Source organism: Helianthus annuus, chromosome 9 (genome assembly GCF_002127325.2).
Source record: "Helianthus annuus cultivar XRQ/B chromosome 9, HanXRQr2.0-SUNRISE, whole genome shotgun sequence".
In the NCBI taxonomy this organism is placed as follows: domain Eukaryota; kingdom Viridiplantae; phylum Streptophyta; class Magnoliopsida; order Asterales; family Asteraceae; genus Helianthus; species Helianthus annuus.
The window spans coordinates 107,394,085-107,417,784 of record NC_035441.2 but is presented as its reverse complement, the minus strand read 5'-3'; the positions used below and the strand labels follow the sequence as shown (position 1 = coordinate 107,417,784).

Below are 23,700 nucleotides of genomic sequence, written 5' to 3'. Positions count from 1 at the left end.
CTACAACTACCTAAAAATAAAAACTACAAACGAAATAAATAAAAATAATGTATAACAACAAAAAGGGAAACGACTTAGCTGAGTATGTGAGACTGTCAAAGTGCCAGTCGTTTCCACATAAGCCCTCCAATTCGATACGCGCTCAGCAAACAACTCCTAACCTCGGACACACGAACGAAAGCGGCTACAAATACCAGCCTAATCACGCAAACACTAGCAAAAGATAATATATAATATCACGTTCAACAACTATCCACAAGTGTTTCAACCAACCCCAAAACCCATCCAACCTGTTTAATGTATTTAAGTACAAACCAATAGACGAGGATTAAAAACAGCATAAAGATAAAAAAATAAATAAAAGATATAAGTTGTCATCCTCGCTGCATCCTCGCTCTACTCCGCATCACCCAACACCTCATCACCCGCCTGTGTCCCACTGGGCCCTTTCCTGAGCGAGTGTCTCAGCCTTGTTTCTTGTTGGCCCGACTCGAAGTTCCTGCACCTGGCATTCTGCAAAACAATTCAAGTATGACAAGACAAAGAAAACAGAATATTAGTCACAAACTATTTTTGGTATTTTTTTTTGTTTTATATATATATATATATATATATATATATATATATATATATATATATATATATATAATATACAAAAATAACGGCCGTATAGCATTTCATTCGCGGCCGTAGATTAAGACAAGGTGATGCTAGAGCGACATTTTGCAAATCCCTTTTTAAGCATAAACCGAACCTCGCCCGAATGGAGATTGAGTACGGGCGAGTGGTATCATAATTCATGTAAGCAAAAGACGCCATAAGACACTAAGACGACTCAAACACAATTAAAACGACACCAAAGACCCTAAACTAACCATTAAACTAGACTCGATCTAACTTAGACGCAAAGTACACAAATTACAAATTAGTACCTTCTCCCGGCACTTTACTTGCCCTCAAGTAAACCCAAGTGCCGCCCAAAACGACATCGACTTCCAAACTCGCTTAAATTCAGCCATGAAGTAATTTAAAATAAGTTTTAGCATTGAAAAAAAAAATACCGCCTAATTAAAGGAGGTTCCATTCTTTGCAAAAGCTCCTTTTCAAAATTGCAAGTTTGGAATCATATGCGTCAACATACAACCCACTCAAAATTCAGCAAATCAAGTTCCAACCCAACCCGCAAATCATCAATATCCCATAAACAAACCACAATTGAAACCGACATTAAGCGTGTACCGATATAAAGTTGAAATCCTTAATGATTCCTTAATAAATTCTAGTTAAACAAAAAATTTTCAAACGCATCCCCACACTTAATGTCGGATAGCCCTAAACCAAAATATGATGAACATTGAACCCATTCCCCCAACCGAATCCAACCCGCAAGCAATACCCTGCTGAAAGAACCCAAACCGAACCCATCCGCAACCTTATACATCCTAAAAGAAATCTTGCAAAACATCACATTCGACCAAACCGAATCCAACCCGCTGAACCTATACAAACCAAAATAAAGTCACCCCTAAATTACTAAATGAGCTACACGAAACAAAAGCATTACTAACTGACACTTTAACCCTAAATTACTACTAACTAAAAAAAAACTAAAAAAAACTAAAATAAATAAGACTCAAATTACAAAAGCAAAAGCTACAGGAGACTCAAAATACAACACAGACAGGATACGTACCTGAGAATCGCGCGAGCAAGAAGATCAAAGAAAATTGTTCGATTAAAGTTTGATCCCCAAATTGAATCCGGCTGTAAGTGTGGGTTTAGGAGGTGGTCGGCGGTAGTGGAGGAAGTGGGGTGGCCGGCGAGTGGTGAGGAAGGGTTTACGGCGGAGGGGGTGATGTAGGTGGTCGGCGGCGGTGATAAAGCTGGGTTAGGTGGTCGGTGCGGGTAGGTGGGAAGGGTGTGGGGGATGGTGAGCGGCAGGAGGCGTTTACCGGCGAAGAATGGGGAGGGGGTGGTCGTCGGTGTACGGCGGATGTGGAGGAGGGGAAGGTGGCGAAGTGAGCGGCGGCTAGAGGTGAGGGAGAGGGTTAACGAGGTGAGGTGACCGGCGGCGGGTGTGCGGCGGCGAGGAGGTGGTCGGCGGTGAGGTAAAGGGAGGAGGGTGGCGGTTTTAAGGGGAGGTGTTAAGAGGGGTGACGGTGGTTGGTGGGTAAGGAAGAAGGAGAGGTGACCGGCGGTGTGGTAAAGGGAGGAGGGTGATCGGCAGTGAGGTAAAGGGATGAGGGGGGTTATGGCAGTGGGGTAAAGGGAGATATGGATGTTAGGGTGAGAACACGGGGAAAGTGAGAATGGAGAGGGTCGACAGGGGGGTCTTTTGTTTTTATTTTTTTATTTTTGTTGCTACAGATGTGGGAGGTGGCGGGTGGCCAGAAACTGTAGTAAATGGTGGCGGCCCGCCACCACGGTAAGATGATATTCCGAACCAAAGAACCATGTTCGTGCTGGCGGGGGCGAGAAACGTGTTGAAGGGGTGGCGGCCCGCCAAACCGTGACTGATTTTCGTTTTTTTTTTTTTTTTACTTTGAAAGTTTGCCCCAAAATTCCTTCCTTTTCATGCGTTAGAAACAATTTTGATTTTGCCCAAACCATCAAAAAAAACAACCGAATTTTTTTCTAAGACTTAAAACTTACTTGGATCCTTATTCTCCTCGCAATTTCCTGCAAATCCTCGGTAATGCCCTCCTGCCAACGACTCAAAACACAAACAAAGACCCGAAAAACTACGAAAAACAACTGTTAGCTACCGAAAATAATACGAAAAATAAAAGAAAATACAAACGGTACAAAATTTACACTTGGGATTTCAACTTTTCACATACTTATGGAGGATCATAGAGATGCAGCTCACCTCCAAACATACACTCACGGGTTGTAGCACCATTATACTTGTTGCCCGAATCAACCCAAACACTCTCATCTCTCTTACAACCTCTCAACTCCTCACCTGGCGGTTTGAATCTATACTCTTCATATCGAACTCCATCTCCACTCTGAGCCTTGCTCAGTGTCTCTATCTTAGATTCTAAACGCACGATTCTCTCCTCTAATTCCTCTACTCTCCTATCCGGTGGATCCCCACACTTGAGTCCTATCACCTTCTCTAGACTCGGATCACTCATCACCTTCTCTTCATCTCTCTCATCCTTCTCACACTCACCCACTAACGATACCGCCTGCACTCTATCACCAGGCCCTCTCGAATTCATAACCTTAAAAACTACCGATTCCTCACCCGCTCTAAGTGTGATGGTTCCTAAAAAGACATCTATGAGAGCTTTAGCGGTGTTCAAGAATGGGCGTCCTCAAATTAACGGTACGTTTTCATCGGCTTCCATGTCGAGAATGACGAAATCGGCCGGAAAAACGAACTTATCCACCTTAACAAGCAAATTCTCAACTATGCCCCTCGGGTGTTTCACGGACCTATCAGCTAAGGACAATGTCATTCGGGTAGGTGAAAGCTCGCCTAAGTCTAGCTTCTCGTATAGAGAAAAGGGCATCAAATTGATGCTAGCACCTAGGTCAGCTAAGGCTTTAGTATTGGTGTTACTACCGAATAGACAAGGAATTGTGAAAACACCGGGATCGGTAAGCTTTTCGGGAAGCTGATTTGAGACAACGGCCGAACACCCTCCATGCAATGGAACATTCGACAACTCCCCTAACTTCTCCTTATTCCTAAGAAGGTCCTTTAAAAATTTCGCGTATTTAGGCATGGACTGGAGTGCCTCGATAAAAGGAAGATTAATCTTCAATTGCTTGAAGATGTCTAAGAATTGCCCGTATTCCCTCGAGTATTTTTGATTCTTAAGACGAGAAGGGAACGGGACATACGCATGGTTCACTAAAGACGAAGGCCTAACATCCACGGGAGGTTTCTCTACTCTCTTCTCACTTTGAGACTCACCGGGCTGTGCGGTACTTGCTGGGCGCAGCCTCGATTGCACTTTGCCGCGAGCCTCCATCTCTATCTCTTCGTCTGCAATATCTCCCTCCTCATCGACTACTCTCTCCTCTACGCTCGGGTCCCCTACGGTTTTGCCACTACGGGTGGTAATGGCCTTTACATGAGCATTCGGGTTAGGTTGGGTGTTACCCGCAAACTGACCGGGTAATCTCTCCTCTAACTTCCTAGACATATCACCTACAACCCTTTGAAGGTCTTGGAAAGCAGCTTGGTGATTCTTAAGCATAAGGTCATGTTCGCTAAGTTTCTTTTGTGTGGTTTGGTCCTTAACAATTAACTGACTCATCATGGACTCCATCCTTTCTAGACTACCCCCAAGATCATAGCTTGAACCTTGACCTGTTTGAACCTGACTACTTGACCCCCCATCATTAACCTGCCCATTTGAACCCCCACCAAAGAGTGAACCTAAACCCCTATTTGGATTTTGAGCTATTTGAAAACCAGGGGGTCCGTTTGAGCGAAAATTGTTGTTAGCAGCAAAATTATTATTGTTATTACGCCAACCCGAACCAAAGTTATTATTACCAAAACCACTAGGTTGACCTCTACCTTGACCCCCTCCTACAAAATCGACTTGCTCCTCACCTACTAGCAGTGGACACACACTCGTGTCGTGACCCCCTCGACAATACTCACATTTATCTATCTTAGCCTTAATTTCCTTAAGTTCCCTAGACATGTTTTCCAATACAACGGCTAAACTAGGATCCATGGTGACATGGTTCACCCCTCGAGCGGGTGCACTAGTAGTGGTATTGGAATTACCACTTTGATACCTCTGATCGGATCGTGATTGGGATTGAGACTGAGCAAATGCCTCAAAACGCTCTAGACACTCAGCAACTGTAAGAATACCCATCATATGCCCCCCCGCATTAGTGTCGAACCTATCACGAGTCTCTTGGGTGAGACCGTTATAAAATTTCTCACATAAAGCCCAATTGGAAAGACCATGCTGGGAGCAACGAGCACACAGGTTTTGGAAACGCTCCCAAGCAAGGTAGTAGGGCTCGTCGGGCTCCATGCGAAAGGAGTGGATTTGGTCTCTAAGGCGTGAGGCTTTAGCGGGCGGGAAATACTTATTCAAAAAGGCTTGACGAAGCCCCGCCCATGTGGTAAAGGTACCGGTTGGTTGAGAATCCAACCAAGTAGCCGCACGGCCGGCTAATGAGAATGGGAAAAGCTGTAGGTAGGTGGCATCGTTGGGTGCACCGTGAAGGCTAAAGGTAGCTCGCATACGAGAGAAACGGTTGATGTGGGTCGGGGCGTCCTCATCGTCTCGGCCATGGAATTGGATGGTATTGGTGATGGCTTGCATGGCATAAGATGGAATCTGCCATGAGTTGTCGTTGACTATGGGTGGAACGGTGATGGGTGAAGCGAGGCCGGTGAAATTTTAGGTGGCTTGCTGATGGACGGTTTGCCTAGGGTTGGCCATTGGTTCTAAGTTTTCTGGATTACTAGAGGTACTAGAAGTAGGACTATCGGGTGGGGAAACCTTGGGTGAAGTTTTAGGTGAACGGTTTGGCGAAGGTGGTGGTGTAGGAGGTGGGGTGGGTAACGGGGTGGAATCGAAGTTGGGGAAACGAGAAGAGGATGAAGAAGTAACATGAGGGCCTTGGCCCAATTGAGATGATGACTGCTTGACTGGTGGTGGAGGTCCGTGCGAGCGCAGATGTGGCATCCACTACAAGCAAAAACCTGAACACAAGAAAAGCAAACAGAAGTTACCACGACTCAAGATGAAAATAAAAGACACAAAACAAAATAAAACACGTAGCACGTATTTGTCACTGAAATCTATCAAAGCTAATGAACGCGATTGCCAAGAGTCCCCGGCAACGGCGCAAAAAACTTGACGTGTGCTAAACAGACTATAAAAATGAACTAAATTAGACTCCCTAAGCTAGACACTACAAAGCTTTAAATTTATAAAAACAGACTCTCTAAAACCTAAACCACACAACCGGCAAGTGTACCGGTCAATGTAGTATAGCCTAAGCAAGTCCGGATATCGAACCACAGGACTCTATGTATCACGTGAATTAGACTCTAACAGACGCTGACAGACACGACTTAACTTGTTTATTTGTTTGGGGGGGGGGGTGTTACGGAAAATCTTGGAAATCTATATTAAACTACTAAATTAAACTAGAACTAGACTAAAGACGAATAAAGACTGAGGACTTTTCTTATATGAGAACGAGACCACCTAGACTAGAATCCTGGATTGTTTTTAAGAATTACCGATTAAGTTAAGTGCACAAGTTATGGAACCGGGATCTTAAAGTACTAAACCTATTAAGAACCATCGAGGCCCCTCGACCCTTCTCAAGGAGAAACCTGTGGAGCTACCTAGGCCGTTAATCCTACCGATTATTAGACGTCTTCCCAGTTGTCTAATTATTGTGTAAGTACCCTAATGTTGACCTATTCTTTCCCAATCCTAGATCTAGGGTAGTTTGAAGTAATTAATTTGACTTGATAGACTAATAAGACCGACAGGTAAACCAAGACATAACCTTTCCCAAGGCCTATCTAAAGCAATTCGCCGGGTAAGACCTACCAATAGCCCCTCACTTCCCAGGTATTAGGACTAGTAGAACACTAAGACTTAGCAAATTATTATCAGTTACTTCTAGGGTTTATTGGCCAATTCTCCCTAAAGAGTTAAGGTTTTCTAACGTGATATAAACACTCACCGAAATCTTAAACCCTAATATGACTCTATGTTGTGATATAGACCGTCACTAAGAATGATATGAAGCAAATAATAACAATAAACCGAATCAAAGCATGCATATACATCAAATCATTAAATCAAACCGCTTACAAAACACAATTAATCCATAACAATCATGCAAATAACATAAACGGTAAAAACTTTATATCAATCCATTCATCAAGTCTAGGCGGTTAATAAATCTAGCCGAGCATGTTCATAAACGAAAACAAATCAAAGATGTTCAACAAAGAATTCATCATAACAAGTTTCGTAAGAAAAGACAAGAACAAAGAACTAGAAAACCCGATTAGATCTTCAAGTCTTCTTCCCCGAACTCGTACCAATGATTCCTAGGCTTCAAGATCTCCGAAAACGCTCTAAGATTGCTCAATAATCGTCCAAGAAGTCCCTCCAGTCGTAAATTAGGGTTTACCCACGTTTTGGATGGTTATCAATCACTTTCCATAAAAACCCTTTACTAAATTCGTAATAATTACCAAATCAGAACGTTCTGGCTGGGCGCCAGAAAATCAGGGACTTGGTGGTGGGGTGCCACCTTGTTTTTCAGCTCATTAACTAACTTCAGACTCTCGCCTGGTGCCAGAAACTTGCTCAGTGGGTGATGGGGTGCCAGAAAGTGATTTTTCAGCTTTTAAACTCTATTTCAACTCTTCAACCTTTCCAACATGCTTCAAGACTTGACACTTCAATATTTTAACTCGTTTTACTCGGTTTCTCGCATATTTGAGCATCAAGACCTGCAAAACACGATTTGATCAATAGTATACATATTCTAACGAAAATCAAAACTAAATATAACGAAAACTATACAAACTTTACACGAATAAATGATGTATTTTGCAATACATCAGGTACTCCACCGGCGACATATGCTGGCCTAACCCATCTACAGGTATAGCAAGAAGAAAATCTTGTGCATGTGGTGCTCGGAGACACTCAAAAACGGCTTTTTGTCTAACGGTCAAGTCAAACTGCACTTCGATTTCGTGGACAATTTTACTAAAAAGAGCACTCGCCAATGCATGTTGGGCTTTAGGGGGGGTGGTGTCCTTATTAGTGAAACCGTTGAAGTCAAAGCTTGGAATCGTATCACGAAGACAAGCCAAAGCACAAACATAATCAGAATCCATACCGCATGTACCACTGTCTCTTAAGATGTGGTCCTGTAACACCCACGATTGGGCCCTCGAGGCCACAAAAGCATAGGATGAAGCCTCTACAGCCGAATACAACCCCAAACCTCCAAACCTAATAGGTAAAGAAGCAAGTCGCCACTGGAGGTCTCCAAAGAAAGGACCTCCACAAACCACCAATTCCTCAATCGCCTCACGCAAACCTTTGTCAAAGAACAACGCTGCATCTTCCACGTGTACAGGTTGGCATGTCCTCAAGCCAAAGAAAAGTTTGGCAATGCCCATACAGGATCGAAGCAAGAGTAGTTCACTCTGCGGGTCACCTAATTTCGGTAGAAGACGCATCAAATCTACTGCCTTAGCAGCTCTTTTCTTTGCCAACCCACTAATAAAGCTTGCGTCTCTACTAACAGCCCCCCCAAGAAGCTTCACCCCCACTAATGGCCTCCCGATGTCCTTAGGAAATAACCCTTCACGAAACTTGCTACCATCACAAGAAGGCCAAAATAGCTCAGTTTTCTTAATATTAAGTTCAAGACCCAATGTTGGACCCGACACCCTAATGATGTCCAACACTCTAGCCACCTCTTCTGAACCTCCAATGACAGTCCCATCATCAAGATACCAAGCATGAAGGAGAAGCTTGCATTTGTCTCTAATCTGATGCACAAGGGGGTGCAAAACAAGAGCGAAAAGAAGTGGTCCCAATGGGTCCCCTTGCTGAACTCCCGTGGTAGACCAAATGTGCCCATCTCCAAGATACAATCTTGCTGGCTGCCCATATAGAAATTCCACCCACAAAGAAATAGAAGGGCACCTCATCCTGACCTCACGAAGTAAGGCTGATCTATCCACCTGGTTAAAAGCATTAGAAAAATCTACCGTAAGCATTGCAAGAGACCCATCAGTGTGACGTTCACTTAGAACCCTATTGACGCTGTCTAAAATGGCCTCAGCGCCACCCGACACACCGACCCCAAACTGAAAATCATTAAGGTACTTGGTCATTTCTTTACCAACACCCTTCATAGCAACCATGGAAACCAAACGCCTCCATATAGTACCCACTGCGATAGGTCTAATCCCATTGTCGGGTTTTAAAAGCGGTGTAAGGGGAGCAGACGCGACAAACTCTGCCAAACACGATGGGCATTTCCCCTAGCCATAAGTTGACTACCGCAGTGATAGCGCATAAAAGATCAGTGGCAATAGCAGACCCCTCTCCACATAAAGCATCCAAAATGTGTTGTGCCCTCAAGCCATCCCTCCCACATGAGGTTCCTTTAGCAAACGATTTAATGCAGCAAAGAAAACTATCCACCTCTGCGACAAGGGGAGGCTCAGAATATATAGTACCTGGCATAGATGGAGGTTCTCTGTACGGGTGTTTAGCCTCTAAAGCCTGTACGGTATTATCATTGTACGGAGCAACACCGACTGAACATAACACCTTCACTGCAGCTGTAAAGTGTCCATCAGCAACTTTTCGAAGACACTGCCTAACATTGGTATTACTAACAGTACTCTCCTCAGGATTATCAACACCTCCTTGACCTAGAGACCCCACCGTAGGACTATCAAATATATTTTTAACTAACATAAAAATACCATCTTCTTTCCCCCATGTGGCTAAAGAATTCAGAATTGATCTTTGTTGCAATGCCTTCCTATTCCCAGACCTTCTTTCTTGCCTATTTTTTGGTCTGACCACTTGCAAAGTGCAGCGAGGAAGAAGGAACAACCTAACCCATGCTTCAATGGATCTAGGTTGGGCAACCACTTTGTAGAGAGCGGTTTTCAACGCCTGAGAGAAAGCCAACCGACAGCTATGAGGGATGCTCTTCACGATGACAATGGGTGCTTTAAAGACACGATCTAGTAGAACGGTATCCAACATGAGCGACTCATGAACACTGGTCACGTGCGCCTTGGGAGAGGGCCTCGAAATCCCTATAATGTAGCTATCTATGTCATTATCACGATTGGTAAAACGGACAAGCCCATCGGGGTGATGGCATGCACGACTCAATGCATGTATACTCAAACACTTCCCACACATCCATTGGCCAAAAAACTTCAAAGTACCTTCTACGTCCATGAACAACCCATGGTCCGTAGAAATAGGCTCACGTACACTTCTACGTTCATCACTAGAAAGGTGCAACCTCTTGAGATGAGAGATCAACCGAGAAATCCCCTTATTTCCCACTTCACCATCCGGGCAACAATGAAACATACGAAAAGGACATGGCCAGGAGCCACTCAAAGGCGAAGAAGGGGTTGTCATTAAGGCTAAATAAATCACGATTCAAGTGGAGACATGAAATTTGGATGTAAAAACCAAAATTTAAGCAAAGGCATTTCATTAAACATTTGGAGTGCATCCATAAAAAATGAATTAGGGATTGGTAAAAGGTTTGATTTTGACTAGATGAAAAAGGTTTGGAAAGTAATGTTGGTGAATGAATGGAACGTTGGTGAATGAATGAAAAGTAATTTACGAAGTGGAAAAACAAAATTTGAAAAAGTGGAACTAGGGCAGGGATGAGAGACGAAAATATAATGCATTAGTCAATGTTCGTATTTCTATAAACTCAACGTTAGTATTTTCAAATCGAATCAAGTTATACAATAAATACACACCGAATAAAAAAATCATTAGAAAATGCATTATATTTCTAATTGGTGCGGTATCCCAAGCATCTACGTGTTTTCAGTTAAAGATCTTTTAGAGCTTCATAAAAATATTCCGAGAAGCCCTTTGAAGAAGACAATTTTACAAGGGGTTATTATCATAACATGTTGGAGGATTTGGAAGCGGCGAAATGAGGCGACATTTCAAAACAAACGAGCTAAGGCTGTAGAGATCGTGTCCGATGTCAAAGTTTTTGGTTTTTTTTGGTATAGGTATAGATTTAAAAAAGATACTGTCGGATGGGATAAATGGTGTAAATTCAAATTGATGTAAGTTGTTTTGGGGCGCTATCTCCGCCTTGGAGATAGTCGGCCTTTGGTTGTTTTAATGAAAGTTTAATCTTAAAAAAAGTAGAAAAAAACACAATAATCATTCCTTAAAAAACACAATAATCATGCCTTGCATTAACAGAAACATTCACAAAACAACTGTTTTTCTATTTAACCTTAATACACCACATATTACAATTATATTTAAAATACTTACAATAACATCTTTAAACATTCATAACTTGAATCATATTTGAAAAAAAAATGTCATATTAATTTAATTTAATTTATTTATTTAATTTAATTTATTTAATTTATTTATTTATTTAATTTAATTTATTTAATTTAATTTATTTAATTTATTTAATTTATTTAATTCTATTAGATTTTGGAACTTACATGAACAGCGATTTAATATATTTTTTTTCCTTTTTGACTTTTTTTTCCCTTTTGGTCAAATCAATTTACGATTTTGTCCCGCTTTAAAATAACGATTTTGCCATTACCCTCAATGAAAAATTACACTTTTGCCCTCGGTTCAAAATGACGATTTTGCCCCGTTTAAATTTACACTTTCACCATTAGTTTTGTTTCTTCCACTCAAGTAAATTACGATTTTACTCACAATTCAAATTTATTATATTCTACTTCTAAATGCCATACAATAAATTAATTAAATTATTTTACAAGTGGTCCCAGAAATTTCAAATAGTACACACAAAAACATACACATGAAAGAAATATTATTATGTTACGAACGTAATCAAATCCAATCTGCTAACGGGAGAAACGCCTGTCACCGCGCTTTTCTGCAAATTCAAATCAAATTCTTTACTTGCAAAAACAAAAACAAAAAAACCCCATTTTATTAATCACCGGTTACCGCCCCATTCCTCTCAACATGAACCCTAATTTCACCCATCATTTTCCCCTCTTTACATCTTCAAAAAGATATTAAATTTGTGTTTTACAGTAACAAATCTACCTGGGTTTCTGAAATCTTTACATTTTTTTATGGATCCAAGTGTTGCAGACGGATCTGCATCCAAGGTTTTGCTTTGTTTATTTGTTATGAAATTGTTGTTGATTGGATATTTGGATCCATTTTCGTATGAATTTGATTGGTGTGGTTCATGATTTTCAGAAAAGATTTGCTGAAGAAAGTGATGAGTTTGAAGAATTTGGAGCAAAAAGAGCAAAAATTAGAGATCTTGAATCGGTTTTTCGTTCAGAAGGTGAATTGTTTAGATGTGCTTTAATTTGATGAGTTTTTTTAGTTTTAAATTTTCAAATTTGGGATTTATTTTTTGTGGGTTTTGGATTTAATGCAACTTTATGTTGTCTGTTTATGTAAAAATTTGATTTTGTTTTTATTTGAATTTAAATTTAAATTTGTGTTCAAGCAGGGAAAATAAAGCATAACATAGCTTCAGCAATTGATCTCAATGGTCCATCATGTGCTGATGACACAACTTTATCGCAATCGAAGATGAATTGTGTAAAGTCGAGAGGTTTAGCGTTTGATCTAAACATCGAAGATGATCAAGATCAAGTGAAACCGCGTGATTCATTGTCGGAATGTGGGAGTACTTGTCATTTAGGGGGCGAGCGAGACTCGATGAGGGTTTGGAACGAAATGAAGCGAAACGGGTTTTTATCGTCTTCTCATGGAGGTGTACCCGTCCCACAAGCTCCAAAACCGCGAGGGAGAAAAAAGGGAAAAGAATTGGTAATTAAGAAAAAAATAGAAATTGCGAAGAAAGAACAAGTGGACAGATTCGCAAAAGTTGCTGCTCCAAGTGGGCTTTTGAATGAGTTGAATCCCGGGATTATAAACCATGTAAGAAACCGAAAACAGGTTCATTCGATAATTGAAAATCTTGTGAGATCCGCAAGAAGTGATAGCAAACGTGGTGAAGGTGAAGAAGTTCGTGATGATTTAGCAATGAAGGATCGAGAAGTTGTTGCTAAAACGAGTCATTATGCTTCGTTTAATAAGTTAGAATGTGAAGATGATACACTTGCATTGAAACATTCGTCGTCAGGAACTTTGACATCGAATGTGAGCTCTTTGTCCAATGAAGAGTCGGGCAACGTCTCCACTGTCAATTCGCTTTCCGTTAGAGGTAAGTTATTGATCTCATTGTCTTATGATCTGTTGTGGATTGATTAACTTATGAATGAGTAAAGTTGGGTTATGTTTGTCTTTAACGGGTCAAACAAAACAAAAGAAACACGTTGAAGCGGTCAAAAGTCATCCAAGACGTGAAAGTTAGATTAATATCGTAAAAATGTACGTTTTTTTAATCGATTTTAACACATTACTTATTTATATAAAATTTTAATAGGGGTGGACAAAAAAACATTATGTGCCAACCCAATATGGCCCGTACAAGATACCTGTTATAATTTGTTAAATAGCTTGCCTGCCTGACCCACCCGTTTTTGTCATAGTAACTAGTTAATCTTTTGTATATAATCTTGCATCAAACAGAAAATGAATGAGATAGGATGATTAAGAAAAAAAAATATTTGCTTAGTCTTGAACAGTTTTTTTTTTAAAGTTTCCAGGATCCCAGTTTTATAAATATTGTTATAACTCATTACTAATTCTCAAAAGTAAAGAAAGAATCTTTACCTAATATTAGGTATAACTAACTCTCAATATCAAAGAAAATATCTTTGCCTAATATTGGGCAATTTCTCTTCATCATTATGGGACCTCATATTCGCGGTATTACCAGTGGCGAAGGTTGAGATTTCCGACCGGGGGGGGGGGGGTCGAAAACGTACATACCCAAAAATGTCTATAAAAGGGGGGGGGGGTCAAAAATGTGTATAGCAAAAAAATTCTATACGAAAACTACATACTCTCCACTACTGAGCGAAAAGTTCGGGGGATCGGCCGCCCCCTCCCGCCCCCACTATGCTACGCGCCTACGCCCATGGGTATTACGGTAGTAGAATATAAAGTGGCCAACAAAGTAGAATATAGTTTTTAAGATAACCGCGTTTAAACATAATGTTGACACATTATGGGTACTGTTTGTATTATTAGCAGCTGCAAGTGTTGCTTCTCAATGGTTAGAACTTCTTCAACAGGACATCAAAGGCCGTCTTGCAGGTAAACGATAATATATAATTCAAATCACTGATAACATGTCCTTGGTTAGAGTATATATGAACATGAATAATATATAGTATTTTGTTTTTGCAGCGTTAAGGCGAAGTAGAAAAAGAGTTCAAGCTGCAATCCAAAGAGAATTACCGCTATTGGTATCAAGAGAATTGGTTTTTAATCAAGAAAACACAGGAAATGCTGACTTGCATAGAGCTAGATGGGGTCCTCTTTTTGATCAGATGGATAATGCACTTTCAGAAGAAGAAAAGCATTTGGCGAGTTCATTGATTTAATATTTTATCACAACAAAATATGCATCTATATTATTATTATTTTTTTATTTTTTTTTTCGGGTTTTTACAGCATATGCTGGCCCTATTCTATATATCATAGAATCCACCATTCAAAAAAAAATCTATATTATTTTTTATATTTTTTGTTGTGTATATTTAATTTTTTCGCCTTTTAACGTTGATTATTTACAGGAGAGCTCGTTGAACCAAGTGAATGAAATGCTAATGCATTGTAATAACGGTCTTCTACAATTTCATCCGGAACACAGTTTGCAAAAGCAAACCATTGACTACAGGTAACAGTTTCTTTCAAGTAAAGAAACCGACTTATTTTCAAAATCTAATTTTGATTTTGATGACATGCAGAAATTTGAAAGCAGAACCGAGCGCATACAAAGATTTAGCTGTACAAGCTGCAGCAGCAGCCATCTACTCAACATCTAACTTTTTGCGATCGATGGAAAATCTACCATGTTTCTGATGATTTCTTGACGTCCGGTAGTGATATGTAACGGTGTTTGTCAAGTTATAGTTTGCATTTTGGTGCATACTAGGAGCCATTGTGATATTAATTTCTAGTTTAGTTTCTTTATGACATTTAGATGCTGAATTCGAGTGTGTTTGTAGCAGTTTTATGTTTTTTGTAGAGCAAAAAGAGTTAATTTTTGCTAACTTGTTCATGAAAGCTAATGAGAGTTTGCAATACTATGAACACATTGTTGTTTTCATTTTAGGAATAAAGGATTTTAATAATCCCAACTATTGTATATTGGCCGACAACGGTCCCAACTTCAGAAATTCCGACTGGCGATCCCATCTTTTCACATATTGGCCTTCAATGGACCCTCACTAACAGAACCCTAATGCCGTTAGTCTCCGATTGCCGGAAAAAAACGTTTTTGGTCGGAAAAATGTTCCTAAAGGTTCGATCTATGGTTACAAGAAGGTTTGGGACGAAAACTTTGAGTTTTCTGGCCAAAAAGTTGAGTTTTACAGTCAAAAAGAAGTTTTCCGGCGAAAAAGGAGTTTTCTGACGATCTTAATAATTGAGGCTTTTACTAGAAAAGGTTCCTAAAGGTCCATAATAAAGTTACAAAGAGGTTTGAGACGAAAAACTTGAGTTTTCCGGCCAAAAAGGAGTTTTCCGGCCAAAAGCGTTTTTCCAGCGACTGAAGACTAACGGCGTCAGGGTTCTGTTAGCTAGGGTCCATTGAAGGCCAATATGTGAAAAGATGGGACCACCAGTGGGAATTTTTGAAGCTAGGACCGTTACCGGCCAACAAGCAATAGTTGAGATTATTAAAATCCATTATTCCTTATTTTAATGGTTGTAATTTGTTTGTGATTTAGGTGCCGTTTGGGGTGTAAACGAGTCTGAAAATGACATACTTTTGAAATATAAGGCTGTGTGAGAAATGAATGGTCGTTTTCAGATTGTTCTTTTTATATAAGTATAGTTCCAACTTTTATTTAAATAAGAAAATTCTAGAGATAAACTAAGATGAATCCGCTTTATATAATAAGGAGTAAAGTACATGGATGGTCCCTGTGGTATACCAAAATTTTGGATTTGGTCCCTAGCTTTCCAAAAGTACACATATGGTCCTTGCGGTTTGCACTTTGTAACGCATTTAGTCCCCAGCTTTTTCCAAAAGTACATGGATGGTCCCTGTGGTTTACCAAAATTTTGGATTTGGTCCCTAGCTTTCCAAAAGTACACATATGTTCCTTGCGGTTTGCACTTTGTAACGCAATTAGTCCCCAGTTTTTTCCAAATGTACATGGATGGTCCCTGTGGTTTGCACTTAGTAACCCATTTAGTCCCTAACTTGGACACACTAAAACCTTTATATTTGTTGGTTGAGGACTAAATGCGTTACAAAGTGCAAACCACAGGGACCATTCGTGCACTTTTGGAAAGCTAGGGACCAAATCCAAAATTTTGGTAAACCACAGGGACCATCCGTATACTTTACTCTATAATAAGTGAGAAAGATAAAAAAAGATTTAACCCAATTTTCTAATCCATTTATAAGCTTTAGGGTATAAATCCCGGTTAGAGGTTGACATGTCGAATGTGATTAAATTTAACACAACTTAAACACATCATGTTTATTAAAGATTAGACATGCAAACAAACATGATATGTTTAGTTTACTAAACCTGTTAGACTCTTCAACATAAAACCTAAATAATTACATGTCATATTCGTGTCATGTAGTTTTTTAAACTTATAACCACTAGTCCACTAACCAGCATTTTTCGTTTTTATACACATTCACTTATTCCTAAACTTCACGCCAAACACACCCTTATTATCTTGTTTGTAGTGAACATTTATAGCAAATAATTTCAATCATTAACCAAAAAGTTTGTATGTATGAAAATAGAGGTTAAGAGTTCAAATCCAATACTTATAAATGTGTAAAATTAATAGTCCCATTCAAATTTTAGATGGTCAGTAAGTTAGCTAGTTAGCTGGTTAAAAAAAAGTAAATTGTCAAAATCGTTAGGTTCGGGCACATATGCCAGTTTTATTCAAAAACAACTTTTTTGTACCGTATTGTCCTTCACTTTTGGGCTAATTTGTTATTTTCATCCAAACGTCTAACTTATTTTGCCAAAATCGCCCATGAAATTTGAGATTTTTTGGTCATTTTTATCCAAATATATGCCAGAAAATTAACCCAAATTAGACGTTCAGATAGAAATGACAAAAAATCTTAAAAGTGAAGAACGATATGATACCAAAAAGTTGTTTTCCATAAAACTGGCAAGCATGCCCAAACCTCATGGACGATTTTGACAATTTACTTAAAAAAACACTAGATCGTTATATATTATTTATATTCATCAAATCACAAACAATAACCACCCAAATTCAGTTAATAATTTCGTTAACCCCCCAACAATTCAAATCATCAACAGCAACAATTACTTAAAATTATTTACACTTTAACCACCTGATGAATCCACCTATTTCCACTTCCACCCCTTCCAACTTTTCACTGCACCAGCCAACAATCCCTGAACTGAGAGAACACATTCTGATGAAAACTCTTCACCTTCATCAAGCAAAAATGCGTACAACCAAACCCTAATCCACCACCACCATTCACACTACTCGTCTTCAACAAATAACACGTACTCCTACATTCATCTCCTTTAACTTTCCCCTGGATCAACACTCCAAAAGCCCTACCTCCGTCGTCGTCCGGAGCTTCCTCGCCGGTGGTTATCTCTTCCACCAGTATCACTCCTTCAAGCGACGGCGATCTGTGCTTCCAGTCGTTCTCCGGCACCGCTTTCTTCGTCTTCACCTGACCATCGGCGTAGATCTGAACCAGCAACGGCGCTTGTGTTATGTTCTTCACGATCTCCGTCACCGATTTCCGCATCCATTCGTCTAGGTTTTCAGAAACCCTAGGGCTCTCAATTGAGGATGTACGATCGTTGAATTTATCAATGCTTTTATTCGTTTGTAAACTGCAATTGAAAGCAAACGCGTTAACCGCCGTAGAGAGTCTGTGTTTACCGGCGAGATTGGGGATTGTGAGGTGACTGAGATGTGTGAATTCAGAAACACGAGGGGATTGTTCGTGATGCTTGCGGATCACGCAATCTCTAGTTACTCCGTGATGCATCCCTAAACACGCCATTTAATTTTTTTTTTTTTTTTGACGGAGTTACGGTGGTTTGACCGACGGAGTTAAGATGGTTGACGGAGGGACTGTTGTTCCAATATGATGGGCAGGCAGATTAATTGGTCAAGTTGAGGGTTTGATGTTATTTATAGGGAGGGTGTTGGTTGGAGGTGGTGTGGGTTGAGGATGTTACTTGGGAATATGGGTTAGATGAATATACTTGGCGGTTTGTTCGGTTTTATTATTGTTATTGTTATTATTATTATTATTATTATTATTATTATTATTATTATTATTATTATTATTATTATTATTTTGTGGAAGGTGTGAATTATTCGTAAATATCAAGAAATTTAGCATACATTGTCTTAACCGGGTCTGCGTTAGAGAGCCCTCGCACAATAGATCTCTAATTTAAACCTCTCAATGAGAAACATCTATCACCCAGACTCGAACTTGAGACTTGAGGGTGAAAACTCACACAGGCCCACCATAGGTGAAACTTAAATACCTGTGGCCACCACTAGAGCACTAGTGATGGTTGTTCGGCTTTAGCTAATATTTAAAAATAAACTACCATCAAGGACTCGTATGTTTTGGCAGATACGAAAGCGCGTATGTATACGAACTAAATTATGTATTTTTGTTGTGTATATATAATGGGGTAAAGGTGTAATGGAACATATGAGTTATTTTTTAGTGAGTTAAATTTAAAGGAAGGAGATGGAGGAATAGAGAGAGAGAGAGTGGAATGATAATCAATCAAAAAACAAAAATGGAATAGTAAGGATGAATAAAATTTGATAACTAAAAGAGAGTAAATAGGTTTATAAAAAGTTAAATATTACTAATATGAGTATATGATATCTTATTGGTGTTCATGGTTTGGTTTTAGTGGGGTTTAAATCAAACTCTTAAGTAAAATTGTTAGTAATCATTTTTTTTTATTATTGTAAAATCAATACGAAGGTTAATGTACAATAGCTCCTTGACGTGTGACGATATGCGACTTAATTATGCATGATTATTTGTAAATTACGCACATTATAAATTTCAAACCCTAATTGCGCATGAAGAAGAAAGCATGCATGGTCAAAACACAAATCATGCATAGGGTGGTTTGTACCCTAATTACGCGTATTATATCATAATTACACAAACTATTTGTTGGTTGCGTACTGTCGCACGTTAAAAGATTTTTGTATTTTAAACTTTCTCTGTAAATCAAAACGATACTATTGAGATACCAAATCAATTTAATTAAAATGACGTGATAACACATAATTACATAAATCAGAAACTTAAAACACTTGCATAATCGTATAAGCAACTATATAAATGATAACAACATAATTACATAAATCAGATAATTAAAACACTTACATAATCGTATACTATATAAAAATTATTATGGAAGCACATCAATGCTTCTAGTTTTTTTTTTTTTTTTTTTTTTTTTTTTTTTTTTTTGGAGTTAATGATGTATTTACTGTATAAACGTGACAATGACATATCTGTATGTAATTGGTCCTGCATTCAATTTTTATTTTAAATAACATAATCATGTAAAAATTAGTGCGTGTGGAAAATTATTATTTAGGCTCGTGAATGGCAAAGAGACCACGTGTTTATGTGCGGAGTAACGCGAGTTTGTCTTAGGTCCGCGTGTGTCCAATCGATCTTACCCCGCCGTTTTACCTACGTGGCTTATCCTACGTGGAATTTCTGCAATGTCATACTTTAGTTGTTACATGTTGACAAAGACTATATTTTTTAAAGTTACAGTTTTAGTCCTTTATGTTTGTAGCAGGTTGCAATAGATAACCTTTAACTTCAATAATTTCAGTTAAATATGACATGTGCATTGCACATGAGGGTAGTTTAGTCATTCTAAAAGTATCTTTAACAATATATATATAATTATAAACCCCTTTCTCTCCCACAATGAAAAGCCCACATCCTCTTCTTCCTTCTTCTCCACTTACCCATCACCACACCATCACCACCTGCCACCACACCACTACCCACCCTCACACCACCCCGTCGCAACCACTACACACCACCACCACCACTACCATTACCGTGCCCCCCCCCCCCCAATCTGAACCCTAGCTTGGTGTTATGGGTGAAATTCTGAGCCCATATCCTGGGAAATATCTTGATTTATATCTTGATTGTATGATAACTGCTCATATCCGGGATGCTCATTTAGGATATTGGTAACATCCTGAATGGTATCCTCAGGATTACTAACGGGTTGTGTGCATGAGTACGCGTCTAGTTGCCCAACGTTCATGAAGACCTTTTCTACGGGAGACTCGGTCCAAGTCGTTCACATGAAGCCGTTGAAGCCGCATTACTCGGTCTACAACGTTCATAATGGAATATTCGGAGTATTCCATGTTTATAGGAATTATAGTTTCTATTTCATTACTATAAATAGATGGGTATACCAGATCGAATAGGACATCACGGCTACACCCACTACACTTACACACTTGTTCTCTCGCAACTTGTACTCTCACACAAAGCATTGTAACACTTAGCGATCTGGTCAATATCCTGCACTGTATCCTGATATTTGAAGCAATAGAAGAACTAGGCAGCTGCGATTGTCAGCTCCCGAGGTTTTATGCCGGCGATCTAGATTGATCAAGGGCTTTCCTCGTACATCTCGTGTCAACCCCTTTACTTTTTGCTCATTGTTTGATCGTAGATACAACTCAATATCCTGAGCCGTATCCTGAACACTGTTTTTCCAAACAACATAACCAGCACATTTTCAACACACTTTTTAGCACACTACCTCACTTGACTAATTTGATCACTTAATTGCTTCGGTAATTTTTGACCAAAACAATTTGGCGCCCACCGTGGGGCAAGTGGTGCTCTCTTTACTAAAAAAATTTTGTGAAATCGCTAATCAGTTTTCTATTTTCAAAACTTTTTGCCACTTTGTCCATAATGGCCTCAAGATCAAACATGAGTTCCTCTACTGTGTCTGCTATGACTTCTGCCACTACTGGTTCGGTGCTTCCACCACCTCCTCCAAGGACGATAGCCTCTTCACGACCTCAGGATATTATCCCTACCCGCAGTGTTCAGGAATCTGCTCCTGTTCTAGCTTCTAATGATGAAATTCTTACTTTTTTTGGAAGTGTGCAGGAACAAATGAGGCAGCAACATGAAACAAACCAGATGCTGTTAAGGGAGATACAACTCCTGAAGTCCGGCTCGAGCAGACCTGCTGAGAATATCGTCACTCCATTACAGCCAAGAGCTTTGAACTTTAGTTCAGCCGTGTATACTGAGGATAATAGGGGGAATATTGTGCCCAGCCTCCCTCAGAATCCTACTCCTGAGATACCCTCCTCGGTTAGGATGTCAACCGTGAGGAGCTCAGGATATGTTTCGGGATATGGGCAGAATCCTCCGACTGGTAACGTGTCTAATAATAATAATGCTATTGCCACTAACAGTGTTGGATCTTTGCAGGATATAACTGTAACGTCAGAATTATCCAGGGAGCTTCAGAAATTAAAGGATATGATGTCCAGTGTACCTGGGGTAGTGCAGCCAATTCCTGAAGTATCCCAGGATAGCCACAGGATATCTCGGTTCGTGCATCCTATATGTGATGCTGAAATCCCAAAAAGATTTCAGACTCCGAACATGAAGCTTTACGACGGAACCACGGATCCGGAAGAGCATATTGCCCAGTATAGGTGATGTGCGTAAGTGTGTATATGTTTTTAGATGTTTATTTAAGCCCTTTTTACACTTTTAGCCAAGTTTTAAATTTATAAAACACGATATTTACTAACACTAAACACACATATGGGCAAGTGCACCCATCGTGGACGTAGTATAGTGTTGGTAAGATACCGAGGTCGTCCAAGGACACAAGAGCTTTTAATACCGGTTTATCCTCAACGTCTAATCAAATCAAAAAGTTAGAAAAATGTTTTAAACTAAGAAGAATAAAAACTAACTAAATGCTGAAAAATAAAATAAAATAAAAACAGATAGACAAGATGAATCACTTGGATCCGACACGTGTATTAGTATAACCTTTGATTATTTTCGCACTTTTGCACTTGTTTAAGAGATTATCTTAGTTATTGTAGTAGGCCCCTCTTTTGAAGGCGACGTTACCCTCAACCCAGTAGTTTGAGTCAGCAAGGATACAATCCTAAAGGGTCGGATTATTGAAAGATAATGAATTAAGTTATTAATGCAAATTATGGTAGGCCCCGTTTTCGGCGGTGACGTTACCCTCGACTAAGTAGTCTGAGTCAGCAGGGATACAGTCCTAAATAGCCGGGTTATAGTATTAATAGTAGTTAGCTTATGAGGGGGTCAAAGAGTTTGGATCCCCGCCATCCAATACCCATGGGCATTGAAGGCGGTCCTATTAAATTTGACCCAGGTCCCAAGCAGGACCTCTAAACGCTGAACAAGGGCAAGACCTTTACCAAACCGTTCCCTTAACCCCCGACCGGGTAGCCAACATACCTCCATATAGACCGTGGAGATATGAATGGTGAAAATCTTTTATTTTATATAGACAGTAAAATAATGCCAAGACACCACGGACAAACGATAAGGAAAGATCACCTTCAACATAAGTAACTAGTTATTAAAGTCATTAATACAAAACCAAATAAAAAGTGCAAAAGATTAAAAATAAAAAGTATTATACTAAACACTTGTCTTCACCAAGTGATGTAAGAGACTTAGGCAAACATGGCCTTGATTGTCAAGAACTCTTACGATCAATCTTGGATCCCGAGACGACTCACACACTCTATGATGGACAATGGATGATGGTGGTGGATGATGGTGTTATGGTGGTGATGGGTGGTGGATGAAGTGTGAGAGAGGTGGTGTGCCAAGGGATGAGAGAGAATGAAGCCAAGCTCCTCTATTTATAGGCTGAACAGAACGCTGGACACGGCCCCGTGTCCGCTGGACACGGCCCCGTGCCCGTCTGACATTCTCTCTCTTCATTAATTGTAATTGCAAATTACAATTAATGCGCCTGCTGTACTTTCAACACGCCCCCGTGTCCGCTGGGCACGGCCCCGTGGTGAGCAATGGAAGCTTCTACTGGTTTGTCTTTTCTGCTGCTTCCTGGGCACGCCCCCGTGTTCGCTGGACACGGGGCGTGTTCAGACTTCTGTTCTCTTCTCTTTGTCTTGGGAGGTGCCGTTGAGGGTCCGGGCAGTTTACTTTTGTTCCTTTTCTTGTATTTATGGTAGAATTAGTGGTCTTTTTGCTTCTTTTGTGTTTTTGAGCTCATTTCATCCTGAAAATACAAAAGGAAGACAAAAACACTCTTTTTCCAACATTAGTACTTAAAAAGGGGTAGTTTTATGCCTTAATTGATGTGTTTTATATGTTGCATTTTACACACATCAAATACCCCCACACTTGAACTTTTGCTTGTCCTCAAGCAAAACTCTTTTAATGTGGCTTTACACTCCCAAACGGAATAGGTAGAAGAGAAGTTTTTTTAACTTGTCCTAGAGTGTCGGGAATCCAAGGTTTGTATAGGTTCTATTTTTATTTTATTTACAATCTTATTCGTCATCGTTTATTTTGAACTTTTCATAAGATAAACTACTTAGTTGGGCATAGCATGCCTTATTAAAATTCCATTTATATACAAGTTCACATACCTCACGGGAGATCACTCAATCACTCGGCCGAAGGTGTATATTTAAGTGAATCGCTCGAGAGCGGCACGGATTTACATTCTCCATATGCTTGCCAAGCGATCAATCCTCCTCCTTTTTAACTTTTTTC

General features: G+C 39.7%; 3 protein-coding genes across 4 annotated transcripts; 1 reads left to right on the top strand and 2 right to left on the bottom strand.

Annotated features, from left to right (window-relative positions):
* Positions 1-202: 202 nt before the first annotated feature.
* Positions 203-3,227, bottom strand: LOC118481763 (proline-rich extensin-like protein EPR1). Its single transcript, XM_035977001.1, has 3 exons — positions 2,908-3,227; positions 1,694-2,332; positions 203-513 (listed from the first exon to the last, which is right to left on the bottom strand). The coding sequence occupies exons 1-3, from the start codon at positions 3,225-3,227 to the stop codon at positions 465-467; spliced, it is 1,008 nt and encodes a 335-aa protein (XP_035832894.1). The 3' UTR covers positions 203-464.
* A 96-nt stretch (positions 3,228-3,323) lies between these two features.
* On the bottom strand, positions 3,324-5,309 carry LOC110876055. Its single transcript, XM_022124236.1, has one exon. It carries the CDS (start codon positions 5,307-5,309, stop codon positions 3,324-3,326), a length of 1,986 nt encoding a protein of 661 aa, XP_021979928.1.
* Positions 5,310-11,594: 6,285 nt separating this feature from the next.
* On the top strand, positions 11,595-15,007 carry LOC110878102. Of its 2 annotated transcripts, none has more exons than XM_035977487.1 (7): positions 11,595-11,884; positions 11,979-12,069; positions 12,241-12,960; positions 13,893-13,958; positions 14,052-14,230; positions 14,441-14,544; positions 14,615-15,007. In XM_035977487.1, the coding sequence occupies exons 1-7, from the start codon at positions 11,849-11,851 to the stop codon at positions 14,727-14,729; spliced, it is 1,311 nt and encodes a 436-aa protein (XP_035833380.1). In that variant the 5' UTR covers positions 11,595-11,848; the 3' UTR covers positions 14,730-15,007. The 2 variants fall into 2 exon arrangements, with proteins under 2 accessions (XP_035833380.1, XP_035833381.1); XM_035977488.1 differs by having other exon boundaries at positions 11,597-11,884; positions 13,896-13,958; positions 14,615-14,964.
* Positions 15,008-23,700: the final 8,693 nt, after the last annotated feature.